A 14411-nucleotide genomic window follows, 5' to 3' on the forward strand; every position below is an offset into this window, starting at 1 on the left:
CCACGTGACCTCTTCTTCTTAGCTTCGAATCCACGCCTGTTGATTTGTTAATCATTTTTATGAGTAAATAAATACCATGCTTTGTTGCTGAATTTTTGTTGTGTATATGCTACAGTTTAACTGGTTGATCGATCAATGATAATTATGTAGACCTATAGACTATTTTATGGGCATGTCGTGCAAGAGATAACATCATGTGTAGGCTTTCAGGGAAAAATATTTTAAGTGTTCAGTGAATGGATCATTGACTTTCGTATAAATCATGCATTTACTTGGAACTAAACCAGGGAATAACCTAATTCCCAACCCAGTTTCCCAAAGGGCGGCCAGGATGAGCGTTTGACATGTGAGTGTATGTTCATTATGGTAAAATGAGCAAACTTGGGTTCAACGAGTTCTTGAATTATGAACATTACGGATACTATCCGGTGGGTGTTTCCGAGGAGCAGAAATATGTTATGGCAAGCAATAGTTACATTATATGTCAAAAATAATGTCATCAATTCGTCAGCTAACCAGTTAGCTAGCAGTCCATTTCGAAGCGACTAACTAGTATAAGTGATCCGGTGTGTCAACCGATTTAGTTCCCTCCAAGAGCTAAATAAAGCCGGTCCATGTGTTTAACTACTCCGCCTCTCCTCTTCTGTGTGAAATTAGCCCGGACTGCTCGCTTCCATGGTTACCAGCGTCAACGAGACTTAGCTTTATAGCTAGCTACATTAGCATAAGCCGAGCTAGCTAAAGTCATCCTGCATCTATGACAAGAGGTACTATCATAAAAGGAGGCAGAGGAGGAACTGGACACGGAACTGGATACATTTGCGCTATTTCACCATTTCACATTCACACCACAGGACCTAACTGCTGCTCAAGTTGAAACGGCAGCATCCTCCATCTGTATTTTTCATTTACAACCCGAACTCGGAAACAGGAATATTATATTTTTAGTATTAATATTATTATTATTAATATTATATTTTTAATTCAACAAATGTAGCCACCGTAAGCGATTAAACACATAAAAGTACTTTGTTGTGATGTTGAAGGAAGAAAAGAGCTGAATAAAGCCGGTCCATGTGTTCAACTACTCCTCTCCTCTTCTGTTCTGTACGTGTTCCAGTTAAGAATATGGTAACACAGGACAACCAGCAGAGACAAACGATAATCTAATTAAGTGATTAGCAATGTCCTCCAGTCCTCTGTCTCAACTCTGTCCTGTATTCTACATATCTAGTTCGTCCTCTGCCTCCTTTTATGATAGTGCTTCTTGTCATGAATGAAGGATGACGGCAGAAATGGAGGCGAGACTTACTCGTTAGAGACAGCGGCTGAAAAGACGACTACAGTGATCTGTGACTCTATTCTTAGGAAAGTCAAGTTAGCGACACCAGCGGCCAGCAGTGAATCGTAAATTGCTAGACGTCACACTTTTGCGACGGAAGTATTTGGCTGGACGGACGCATGCTAGTGACGAACTTATATGGTTATCGGTGTAACTTGACGACTGAACTGCAAATGCTCCAAAAATGAACCTATTAGCGACGAGATACGCGTTTCAAACTTTCTGAACTCGTTTATATTTGTATGTAATCGTGAAATGAAATGGTGTCCAGCCCTGCTTCACCCGTACAGTGAGTTTTCGGCAGACTAAAGGTTGCTTTTTTTTTTTATCCAGACATCATGTCGTTCCTGGTGGACTCGGTCATCATGTTCACCTCACAGGTAATACTGAGTTGTTGAATAAACAAAAACTCTTGATTTCTTGACATAAAGGGGAACATTCACATTTGCACTATTTCACCATTTCACATTTACACCACCTGACCTAACCGTGCTGCTCAAGCTGAAACGGCAGCATCCTCCATCTGTATTGTTCATGCATCTTGTATTTGTATTTGTTAATTTCACATTACTTATAACTCCTAAATATCCAAATGAGCGCAATAGTAGTCTATGTGGGGCAAACTAAAGGAAACTATCACTGCCTTGACTCAGCTGATTCATTTCAAGCATTTTTGAGACAACTTCTCCATGGTTTCCTTCTTAGAACTGTGACATCTTAATATCAATCGACTGGATTCAAAAGCAGATTTGATTTCGAGATTGAAGGTCTGAGATAAGATCTAGTGCAGATTTTTTAATTTTTGTTAATGGCTGAAAACTGTATTAACTGTAACTGGGTGGGCAGGGAGTTAACCTGGTCTTGTTTCTCATTTCACCTATGACAGGTACTATTCTTTGGATTTGGCTGGTTATTCTTTATGCGGCAATTGTTCAAAGACTATGAGGTACGCAGTCTATTTACGTCTAAATAACCCCTGTGATGGATGTGGACTAATGTTGATAACAATTAATTCTAAAAAGCGTATAATTTGAACTCATTTGTATATTCTCTGTGATAATGATTTAAAATCTATTTTCATGTGTTTTTGTTGACAGGTACGACAGTATGTCGTCCAGGTCGTCTTCTCCATCACTTTTGCTTTTTCTTGTACCATGTTTGAGCTCATCATCTTTGAAATTCTTGGTGCCTTGAGTAGTAGGTAAGTATATTTTCAGTTTACTATGATGGTGTATTTTTAGTCGCTGCACATCCATCAAGAGTTTCTCTCTCATGTCTTTCTCACAGTTCCCGGTATTTCCACTGGAAACTGAATCTGTATGTGATACTGCTGGTGCTAATCTTTGTGGTGCCTTTCTACATTGGTTACTTTGTTGTCAGCAATATACGCCTGTGTAAGTACAGCAAGTTTTAAATGTTGGAAATAAAATATTTGATTAAAAAATGTGAAATGGTTTAGGATGTTATTGCACCCATGTTTCAGTGAACTGTTTGCTGTGTGTCTCTGTAGTGCAGAGACAGAGGCTTCTTTTCGCCTGTATGGTGTGGTTTACCTTCATGTATTTCTTCTGGAAGTTGGGTGATCCATTTCCTATCCTCAGTCCAAAACATGGTAAATGTGCATACTTTTCCTCTCTAGACCTAACAAGTATCACCCCTGTGATTATTTATGATTGTCTTATTTATAAGAGTAACAAAATAGTCTGAAAAGCAAAAGAAATATTGATGTTTGTGTTTTAACTTTGTTTTCCTTAACTTAGGCATTCTGTCAATTGAGCAGCTCATCAGTCGCGTTGGTGTGATTGGAGTCACTCTGATGGCTCTGCTGTCTGGATTCGGTGCTGTTAACTGTCCCTACACGTACATGTCGTATTTCCTCAGGTAAACACGGCTGTGCATTAACTTTGAATTACAGCTCTATTACACACCCTTTTTAATCAGTGTTTTCTTCTGCTGCAAAAATTGCAACTCTGTTTGGCTGGTAGTATTCAAACAAAATCTAATATAGATTTTATGCTTCTTTCTTTTATTTTCACAGAAATGTAACAGACAGTGACATCCTTGCCCTAGAGAGACGACTTCTCCAAACTATGGACATGATTGTCAGCAAGAAGAAACGGTGAGCAAAGAAAAACCTTTTATTAATTTTTAAGCAAAATGACTCAAGAAAATTATTATGCCGCTACAATATTTTAATGTTTTTTTTTTTTTACTGTATGTGTATAGAATTGCCATGACACGGAGGCAGATGTACCAACGTGGAGAAGATCAGAATAAACAGACTGGATTTTGGGGCATGATCAAGAGTGTTACCTCCACCCAAACAGGAAGTGAAAGTATCCTTTCTAAACTGACAATGTATAAGAACACTCTTTGTTTTCTCATGACATTATGCTTAACAGAACAGAAGATACTTTGTTTCAACAGATCAGAGAGTCTTGCTTCTTAAGGTCTTCCTGCTCATATTAATCTTATGCCTATCTATAGGGAGATTCTTGGTTTTAAACTTTTTCAATTTAAGAATTGTGGTGGTCACTTTCTGACCAAAAGTACCAAACGTTTTCTGACCACAGCCTTAAGTCCCAGGGAGTTATAGTAATCAGGCTGAATATGTATGGAAAAGAAATCAATAATAAACCACCAGTCTGGTATGTGGCGGTAAGAGGAAAAGCAAAGACATACGACAAATTACATCTTCTTCAGTATTAATGTTGACTAAAGTTAAGACTTTGTTGCCGACTCATAGGTTTTTTCTTCTTTTACATCTTGAAGCAAAGCATCAACCCTGTTGGCAATTTCCTTTGACCTTGCATCTCGATTCTTGCTTTGATCATCATCAGCTGAGACCTAATAAAGACTCTTTCCAATGAATTTCCAAGCAATTGAATTTAACGCAATTAGCATCCAATCAAGGTATAGAAACATCTCAGAATCATCAGCAGAAATTAGAAATATCTGAGTTAAATTTCAAACATCCTAACCAAATATTTATTTATAAAATTTACGGAAAGATCAGAATTTCCGATTTCATCTTTATAGAGTATTTGCTGAAGATTCACTAGCAAAAATACAGCTAGTGTATTGCTGCTGCATAAAAAATATGAAGAAAATGGAAGGGGTTTGCAACCTTCTGAAAGTATTGTTTCTACTACTAGGCTGCACAATTTGTCATCAATATCAGCCTTGATGTCTTCCCCCTCCAGACCTCTCTCTGATCCAGCAAGAGATTGATGCTCTAGAAGAGCTGAGTCGACAACTCTTTCTAGAGACAGTGGACCTGCAAGCCACCAAGGTAACACATGTGCTTGCACATGAACAGAGAAGCACGCTATGCTCCACGTAGCTATGTAGAGACAGATTTGACCTGCACTTGTGTTAAAGCCTAGTTGAAGTATAATCTGCAGTCTCTTTTACTGCCAACAAGTGCCCGCCCCTCCTGAAAGTCAGCCAACACAGAGCCATCCATGGGCAAACTGGAATTCCATGTTTGGTTAAGACCAAATGTAGAGTATATCATTTGTATATCATTTTCAAATCAGTGTCAGTGGCTGGTTACATTATTCAAACTTAAACCAAAATGAATCATGAGCCAAGGGCATTGATAGCCATTACGGACTAATGCTTATCTACTCCCACATTACCCGATTTAATTACCTCATTTTTCAGATGTTTGATAAATGATTTTCTAGATCTTTACCACCATCTTTCCTTATCTTTAGGAACGAATTGAGTACTCAAAGACATTCCAGGGGAAATACTTCAACTTCCTTGGCTATTTCTTTTCCATTTATTGCGTTTGGAAAATCTTCATGGTGAGAGCTTTGAAACTTCTTTTCTAGCATTGAGTTTTTTATTGCTTATGAGAGTTGCATAATTACTTGTTTTTGTGTTGTCTAGAACATAGTTTTAAAATGTATTTTTGAAAACCCCTGTCTTGTTCATTATAGGCCACTATCAATATTGTGTTTGACCGAGTAGGGAAGACGGATCCAGTGACAAGGGGTATTGAAATAACAGTGAACTACTTGGGTATTCAGTTTGATGTAAGATGCACACATAAACCTAAACATACGTACACACACACACACACACACACACACACACACACACACACACACACACACACACACACAGACACACACACACACACACACACACACACACACACACACACAGACACACAAACACACATACACTATACTTGCATAGGGCACTTATCTTACAGTATTGCCTCCTGTAAAGATAATTGCCGGCTAATTATCTCTTTGCCTGCTTCTTCTGCTGTAAAACTGTTCAGGATCAGTTGAAGTCTTTTTCCACATTTACAAGTTATTAGGTTTCCCACAGTTCACACTGAGAGCATCGCATTACATGAACGTACACTCAAAGGTGTCATGTTGTTTCCCAACTTTAATTTCCTTTGCTCTGTTAACCCTAACACTTTGTTCTGGATATCCCTGTCACAGGTAAAATTTTGGTCTCAACACATTTCATTCATCTTGGTGGGAATAATAATCGTTACATCCATTCGTGGCTTGCTCATCACGCTCACTAAGGTAATACTAATACATGATATGGTCATAAATGGCTACATACCTCTAAGGATAATAAATCTCTTAAACTTAAGTAACATTCATGTCTGCATTTAATCTCTCTAATAATGTTCAGTTCTTCTACGCAATATCAAGCAGCAAGTCTTCCAATGTCATTGTGCTGGTCCTTGCTCAGATCATGGTAAGTATCTTTGCCTTATGGTCCTCTTATTGAAAAAAGTATAGGGCACAAACAACAGATCAATCAGTAATGTCTCTGTGTGTCTTACTCCACCAGGGAATGTATTTTGTATCATCTGTACTGTTGATGCGCATGAGCATGCCACTGGAATATCGCTCCATTGTGACTGAGGTTCTAGGAGAGCTGCAGTTCAACTTCTACCACCGCTGGTTTGATGTCATCTTCCTGGTCAGCGCTCTGTCTAGCATCCTCTTTCTTTATCTGGCCCACAAGCAGGCACCAGAGAAACACATGGCCCTCTGATCCCTGAGTTTGCATTTCCTTTTTCTTTAATGTGACTCCTGGCCCAAAGGGCACAAATATGTTTCTTTAAAAAAAAAAAATAAATACAGGATGTAATTATTAGGAGTGCCTGTTCCTGAATCAGGAATGGCCAGTTGTTGGAGCACATCAGCAGACATCTTTGAAGGTGTGCTCTCTTGAATCAAAAGGTATTTTGAGAAAAACACTTATACAAGTAATTCACATTGTACCTGTAAATGTAAACATTTTGATCTCTGTGCTCTTAAAATGTAATTCTTTTGGCCTACATTAGTTTCTTTTTTTATTTTACTCACTCTAAACACACTGGAGCTGTATTGTTGCAATAAGGCACAACATGTTTTATATGAAGAAAATATAATGATGCCACCCATGTTCTCTGAAGTGGTTGCTACTTTCAGAAAGTATGCCGATTGGGAACACAAAGAGATACACATAAAGGAAGCTAAATTTGTACGACATATGTTCATTTATTTTGGTTCATGGAGATTGCAACCAGTTTACTTTGATTTTACAGATGTGAACAACAAAGTTTACATTTTTGGCATTAAATATTTAAATTTTAAGTGTTAAGTTTTAAATAAAAGCAGCAGTTTTTGTTTTTCGTAGCGAAAAAAGATTCAAGGTATCCAAAGTATTGATTGGCAACACTGATATTGTTGGCTTAGTGCCTATATCCTGTAGTCAAAACTGTTTCGAGGAACATGTCTGTGTTTTTCATCCTTACTTGAAGTTGATGCAGCTATTTTTCTCTGATTCAAAGATAGTAGATGTGTCTTGCGTATTACTGTAATCGGAAGAAATGAAGCCCCCTGAGATGACTTAAAAAAACTGATCAACATTCGATCAGGAACACCAAATCAGGAAACCTGACGTGACTCCTCAAAGTCTCTCATCCATACTTTCTTCAGATGATGATGATGATGATGATGATGATGATGATGAGGAGGAGGAGGAGGAGGAGGAGGAGGTCTAAAAGAGAGACAGTAAATGCATAATTATTTCAGCCTTTTAAACATAACCCAGTATATAATTTCATAATGACATGTCTGAGGAGACTCCTGATTTTGGGTTAGGGTTAGTATTCTGGACTTTGTTGTTGATAATTAACAATATTTCACTTTTCATCCAAGAGGCTTCTTTGGTGTTGCTGACTGCTGAGGTGATCCAGGTATTTAACGTCTGAGGGTAATGGCCCCTTACTCAATTTATCTTGAGTAAAATTTCATAGCAATCCAGAGGAAAGTAGCCGTTGAGCTATTTTAGTTCATGGGTAGACAATAAATCACCTCTAATCTCAATAGTGAGGCAACTAAAAATATTATCATCAGCATAATCAGAAATATTATCTGCAAACATCTGAAAAGCACAACTTACTCTCGGTCTTGCTTGTTCAGTTAAAGTTTCAGGTTTGTCTTCATGAAGTGTCTTCTCTGGAGTTTCTGCAGTGTGAACTAGAACATATGTTTCTCCAAGCAGCAGGCGTGTGATGGTCACTCCTTTAGCTTTGAGCTGGTCATAGACGCTCCTCTTGGCCGCCAAAACCTCCAGCGAGTTGCCACTCTTGCGAATCATTTCCACCACCTCATCATGGGTGCTCTGCTCCACATTCACTCCGTTCACCTCCACAACAACATCTTCATCCTCCAGACCTGCCTTATCAGCTGCTCCACCCTTCACCACCTGGAACAAAATGTGTGTCTTACCGCCTTGCTTTGAAACAGCACCTACCAAACAGTGGACATTCTTCGAAGTCTCACCTCCTTGATGTACTGTCCACCCACACCTTGGATGCCATTCAGGTGAAAACCATATCCAGCTGAAGTCCTTTCCATCTTACAGAGTTTAGGCCTGAGCTCCTCCTCTTCCTCATGAACAGGTGTGGGTGGTCGGACTGCAGCAGGTAAGCTAATGGCTTCTATGTAACTGGGTGGTGACTTGGAATCATTCATCTCTTCCCAGTGAAGCATAGGTGACACTTTCCCCTGTGATGTACCGGAAATTATATTTTATTAGCCATCTTCAAGAGCTCATCAGGGTTGACAGTAGTATCTTTACTAACCTGCTTGTACATAAGATCAGTCTCTTTGTCCACCACAAAGAGACAGCAATTGTTGCCACTCTTCTTAATCTTATCAACCACTTCCTCGTGTTCACAGTTCTCCACCTCTTTGCCGTCAACAGCCACAAGTCTGTCCATGTCCTTCAGGCAAGCTCTTTCTGCTGGGCTCCCTCTATCTATGTCCTTGATGAAGTGTCCTACAGAGAAGTAATGGACACAGAATCACAACACATTGTCGTCTTTGAAGATTGGAGCTTAGTATTAATGCAAAAAACAGTCAAGTGCAAATGTTTAATGCTATTCAGTCCTTGCCTTTTTGATTGGGCTCCTCTCTGAGCAAGAAACCATATCCATCGGCTCCCTTGTTCATGTTGATGATGCGTGGATTGCGAGGGAGGTACTTGGTTGTAGCTAACCACCTTCCTATATTCATGTGCTTACTCTGGTAGTACCTGTCTGTTGCCTCGTCAACCAAAAGGAACATAATGCTGTTTCCTCCCTGCTTGATCTTTTCCACTACTTCATAATGCGTGGCGTCTTCAACATTTTCCCCATTGACTTCCAACACACGGTCGTTGGATTTGATCCCGGCTTTGTCAGCAACACTTCCTGGGATCACCTCCATCATGAACAAACCCGGCTCCCCTAAAAAGGATGTTACAGGGTTACCCCTTGGTAAATGCATAGATAAGAGAATAAAAGCTGCTCACCCTTAACTTTCTGAAAAAGAAGAAAGCAACTAATACAAACTATAAAAGAGTGTTTACAGTTTCTGGGAAGTACTGCTGTATATGTGAAAGAGGCTTTTGTGGCTCCAGAGGGAGTTATGCAAAATCTGATGTGTCCTTAAGTGGATCAGCATGGGTTGGGTCTAAAGACTGCAAGTCTGAAAATGGAAAGAAATTAGCTCCTCAAACCTGCAGCCTGCCCCATATATCTGCTACTAGTAGTAGCTCTAGTCTGGGCCATTAGCATAGCACATCTCTCCAACCAAACTGTTGGCGTTCAAGTTGCACTGACTTTGATGTATCTTTGGCTCTGCTGCACTTTCTTCCTTTTATTCAATGATTCCCCATGAGCCTGACATTGTTGCATAATTAGTTGATTAGTATTAAAAACTAGAGCAGGGTAAATTGTCAGTCTGTTAGGGATCACCCTATTAAGTTGAATTGTAATTAACTGCTATCCCCACTCTGTTTTTGACCTCACCTTTGACTGAGTGAAGGGAAAACCCGTAGCCCGAGCTGGACTTGACCAAGTAGCAGAGTTTGGGTTTCGGCGTCTGTTTGGACACACCACTGGCAACTGGTGAGCTTTTAGGGTAGGAAAGGTTTATTCCCTGTGCCTTTGCTTCCTTGTAGGAGGCTTCATTCAGGATGTGGAACGTAACGGATGCCCCACTGTTTCTCACCAGGTCCACAACCTGTCCAGGAATACAAAGAAGGGTCAGAGGCAAGAAAGCTTGTGGCTGGTTTATTCCATCTTTGGATAAGTCATTGATGTAATGATTTGAAAATACTCACATCTGAATGGGAGAGTTCATCAACAAATTTTCCATTGACCCGAAGGATGCGGTCTCCATCTTTAATTCCAGCCAGCTCAGCTGGACCTCCCATTTCCAGGCAGCGGATCAGGTGGCCTGCCTCACCATGCTCCACCCTCAGATAGAAGCCAAACGTCTGACCTGGCCTCTTGGTTAGTGAAATCACTTTTGGATTGTACCCGGCCATGTCCTGACATGGAGAATAATTGAATAATACAATTAATTATAATTATGAATAATAATTGGCATGCATAAAACAATCATCAGTTAAAACTTTTTGCTCTCTTTAATCATAACATTTATCTCCTAAATTAGAAATAAATATAAAAAAAAAAAAAAAATCTAAAGTATCTATTTTGTTGCTTTGACAATAGATGATTTGACTATACAAAGGTAAGCAAGAGATGAACATAAATGCAGTGACTTTCATTTTTAATGATGTAATGCTTCACTAAAATAACAGCTGCAGTTACTGGATTTTATGAGTGAAGTCATAAGAGTGCTGAAGGTTTCGGATAAAACATTAATTGAACCAGTCAGAGTGGTGGTGGCAGTTAATGGTTAATAGCAGACACGCCTGAGTGCAGTGATGGCCTGTGTTTAAAGGAAGCTGGACTCTGGTTTTGTCACTTATGCTCTTATTTTCATGTCAAAGTCATAAAGGAGAGGATAGGTGGATACATGCCGATGTGTTTGGGGCTTATTTATTGACTGACAAGGTTAAGTATGCAATGTTACCGTCACAATGGCTGCACTATTGTCTCTTTGTTAATGTGTAATTTCTCAGTCGACAAAGGAAAAAAACAATAGTAAAAATATTGGCTTCCACTGCATTAACTATCTATGAAATTGGCAGAAGAGGTTGCATATGAAATTAAATTATTGAGCAACGTACAAGACTGCACACGTTAAAAGAACAAACAAACAAACAAAACAAAACAAAAAAAAACGTATTTGTGACCTGAAGTTGGTGTGCACGTCTTGCTGTTTGCAGTGCTGCTGTTTTCCCATATGATGTGACTGCTTAGGTTTACTCTAAGATGAGAGTTCATGACGTTTAACAGACCTTGATACCTCAAACTGTTCCTCAAACAACTCCTCAAGTCAGTCAGAATAGAACAGAACAGAATTTTCCAAAATCAAAGGAGTAAAACGTCTACAGTAAATAAGCACAGCTCAAATGAACACTTTCTTAGCATTTGCTCTTCTGCACCAAATGAAGTAATCTATGTTAATTTAAAGTTGTAAAGGAATTCATATTGCACAGAAATCCTCTTCCTTTTTGGCTTGGGTGACATTTTAAAAGAAACTATATCTACTTTGCTGTCACTGAGTGTACTGCTTTCAACCGAGAAGTAATATTTTGCTTCATCTTGGGGGCATAAAGAGGGAAAAGTTTGAAGTAATATTGCACATGATGTAAAAGTCTTTCTTAGCATTTCCAATCCTCTAGACTGATCTTGCGGTTTGTGATAGTTTAGGGAACCGCAGGTCTACGTGATGAATTCTTACCGATTACGTATGGGCTTTTAATTATATTTTCTCTCCTTACTAGGCAAATGAATACATTTTTATGAAATCCTGAAGCTCAAATTTATTTCCAAACAGTATAGTAGAGTGATTGAAGTTAAACTCACCAGCTCTTCTCTGCTCAGTCCAAAGGAGGAGCTCACCTGTTACTGCTTAGCTGTTATCTCCTGTGGTTTCAAGCTGCCTTCTACCTCCTCCTGCCCCCACCCACTTCACCTCTGAAGGGACTTTGACAGGCCAAAGGTGAGCTTAAAGGATGAGTTATTTAACAGTGTCTCGTGTAAGGAATGGCTCCAGAGGCGATGTTGCTGTGCAATCTTTTCTGAGAAAAAGCTGGAACTTAGGAAGCGAGTTATCTACATTAAGGTCAAGGGTCAATGACGCAGGTGGCAATCAGCAATCTAGGGAATAATTACAGTACATACATCACACTCAGCAATACACCCTGTGCTTACGTCTGTACATTGTCAAATCATTCTGCATGAAAATGTCTCACCAAAACGTGCTGATATAAGTTATAATAACCATGATAAAGTTAAATCACAAATTAATTTTAAACAAATTTTTCAATAAATTGCTTAACTGTCACCAGAAGTTAAAGTTTGATCATCTCTTGCAAGCCATTTTTTTCTGCTAATACAATTCAAATTAAGAATAATATCCAAAGAGGTCAAAAGGTTCATGGTAAACTAGTGTTTTATTGAGTTTCTCCATTTTATGGTTGCTGTGCTCTGTAACTATGGGAGAGTCCTTTGGTTATAAAAAAACAATTATGATAATATGCTCTTCATGATGGGACAAAGGTGACAATAACTCAACCATGGCCAAGAGAGTCAAGTCTACAATATTAAGAGAGTTATTTGACTTTTTTCTGTCTTAGTTTGACAATTTTGCCAAACATTTTTTGTGATTGTGATACTATCCTTCCCTTCTCACATTTCCCAGACTGTAATTTTTAGGTAATGTTAATCATTTCTTAAGTTAATTGGCAAACAGTATTGAATTGCATAACATTGGAAAGGTCAGACTGTTGAATTTGTTGCAACAACAACTCAAATAAAAGAGCAAAGCGTGTACTTGAAGGCACCCTGTAAAGTACAGGAGCTAACACCTACTGTAACACCCTTTTCATTCCCCGTAAAACACTTACAAGGCCTTTCAGCTGATGCTTTGAGACTTGCATTAGTTCCACCATCACATTTTCCTCCTCTTTTTGGCACACTGCTGCTTCTTACATTGCGTTTCGGCGACCAGCCATAATGTGTATCGACAGATATCCATACCTGTCGGCAGAAAGATGAGCAGACATCCATTACCATCCTTTAAAATTCCACAGGAAAGTATCATCTTGCCTTCATGCTCTTGTTGCATATATAAAACTGGTGATAAAAGCAAACAAAAGGAATCTATCACTAAACATCACTGGAAATACTTTCCTAAAGTGAAATTGCATTTTAAAACACTAAAGTAAAGCCCTGTATTGTATTGTATTGTATTTAAAATGAACTGAAGTATAATATCAAACTCTCGGCAAGCAAGTATCACAGTAACTGTTTCTTAAATCACAATGCACTTACAAAGTATTTCATTAGGTTCATTATCAGTTCATTATCCAATCAACCACTAGAGTAATGCATATAATCAAACAGATACAAGTAAAGAGCTTCAGTGAAACAGATGAAACATCAGAATGGGAGAAATGATCTTAGTGGCCTTGGCTGTGGCATAATTGTTGGTGCAAGACAGAGTGTAGGTGTTTCTGAAAATGCCAATCTCCTGGGAGTTTTTACTCAGAATGAAGTGGAAAAACAACAAAGAATAATAAACAATAGACAATAATGCCTTGTTGATGAGAAACTTTAGTGAAGAACAGCCAGACTCATTTCTGATTGCTGCTGAGGTAAATATTTGGCATCAACCAGTATTTTGTCAACAGTCCCAGATGCTGTTCTTGTCTAATGGTGTAGGGAAGAATTTCTTGGCACACAAGTAACTCTTTAAATGGCTAACCTTATCAGAATATAACTGCAGACAGCGTGCTTCACTTTATTGCCACAGTTTAGTTTCTTCCACTGGTTTCTTGCAGCAGGTCAATGCATCAAACTGGTTTCATTCACACTGACAATGAGCTCAGTTTACCTCTGCGGCCCTCTAATGTGTCCATTAGGTCAGATTCTGACAGAGTACATTTGGGATGCCGTTGAACTGAAAAGAACTGGAGAACGTTTGTGATTGTGTCATCCTCACGCAGAATCATAGGAAAGTTTCCAGCATCTTGTCGAATGCATGCCATGAAGAACTGAGGCTGTAGTGTTAGTGCAGCGCTCAGTGAGTGTATTAATACATAATTAGACTATAATACTAACACTTCACTGCCTAAGTAATCCTTCTAATGTTGAAGGCAGTTCAATTGGCAGTTAATTGTTTGGTCGATTAGCTCAGTGGGTCACAGTCTAAATGTTAATTGGACTGCACTTGTATGTCACTTTTCTAATCTTATTGCCCACTCACACGTGCACACATACATATAGCACTATGTTGTCACACACATATGCACACTAATATATATATATATATATATATATAAATATATATATATAATGCAACTAAACTAATAGGTGAGGTGCTGTCCGCTCTGAAATAACAACAACAGCAGGAAATGGAAGAATCTGTTGCGGCTTGAGTGCGTCAGTGTTCCCTTTTGTATACACAGACAGTCATGTTCAGGTGTGTGTATCGTCAGACCAGGCACTTAGGACTACTGATGATTTGGTGCACTGAGCACCCCCCATTACAACACACACACATTTCTGACTTTCTATCCACACACTCACCTAAATCGTGCAGACATGTTTGAACAATCAATACCAGGGGTCTAG

The 14411-nt window shown here is 38.9% G+C and overlaps 2 protein-coding genes across 2 annotated transcripts; one reads left to right on the plus strand and one right to left on the minus strand.

Annotated features, from left to right (window-relative positions):
* The first annotated feature begins 1464 nt into the window (after positions 1-1464).
* si:ch73-390b10.2 (Golgi pH regulator) lies at positions 1465-6507 on the plus strand. Its single transcript, XM_029530958.1, has 14 exons — positions 1465-1722; positions 2229-2288; positions 2440-2543; positions 2630-2736; positions 2853-2954; positions 3103-3223; positions 3381-3461; positions 3569-3678; positions 4546-4634; positions 5062-5154; positions 5290-5385; positions 5809-5898; positions 6011-6076; positions 6173-6507. The coding sequence occupies exons 1-14, from the start codon at positions 1681-1683 to the stop codon at positions 6377-6379; spliced, it is 1368 nt and encodes a 455-aa protein (XP_029386818.1). The 5' UTR covers positions 1465-1680; the 3' UTR covers positions 6380-6507.
* A 772-nt stretch (positions 6508-7279) lies between these two features.
* Positions 7280-11075, minus strand: pdzk1 (PDZ domain containing 1). The gene is made up of 8 exons (XM_029530800.1): positions 10964-11075; positions 9983-10192; positions 9669-9882; positions 8772-9104; positions 8460-8656; positions 8158-8382; positions 7775-8080; positions 7280-7345 (listed from the first exon to the last, which is right to left on the minus strand). Exons 2-8 carry the CDS (start codon positions 10187-10189, stop codon positions 7280-7282), a joined length of 1548 nt encoding a protein of 515 aa, XP_029386660.1. The 5' UTR covers positions 10190-10192; positions 10964-11075.
* Positions 11076-14411: the final 3336 nt, after the last annotated feature.

This window comes from Echeneis naucrates, chromosome 21 (genome assembly GCF_900963305.1).
Source record: "Echeneis naucrates chromosome 21, fEcheNa1.1, whole genome shotgun sequence".
In the NCBI taxonomy this organism is placed as follows: domain Eukaryota; kingdom Metazoa; phylum Chordata; class Actinopteri; order Carangiformes; family Echeneidae; genus Echeneis; species Echeneis naucrates.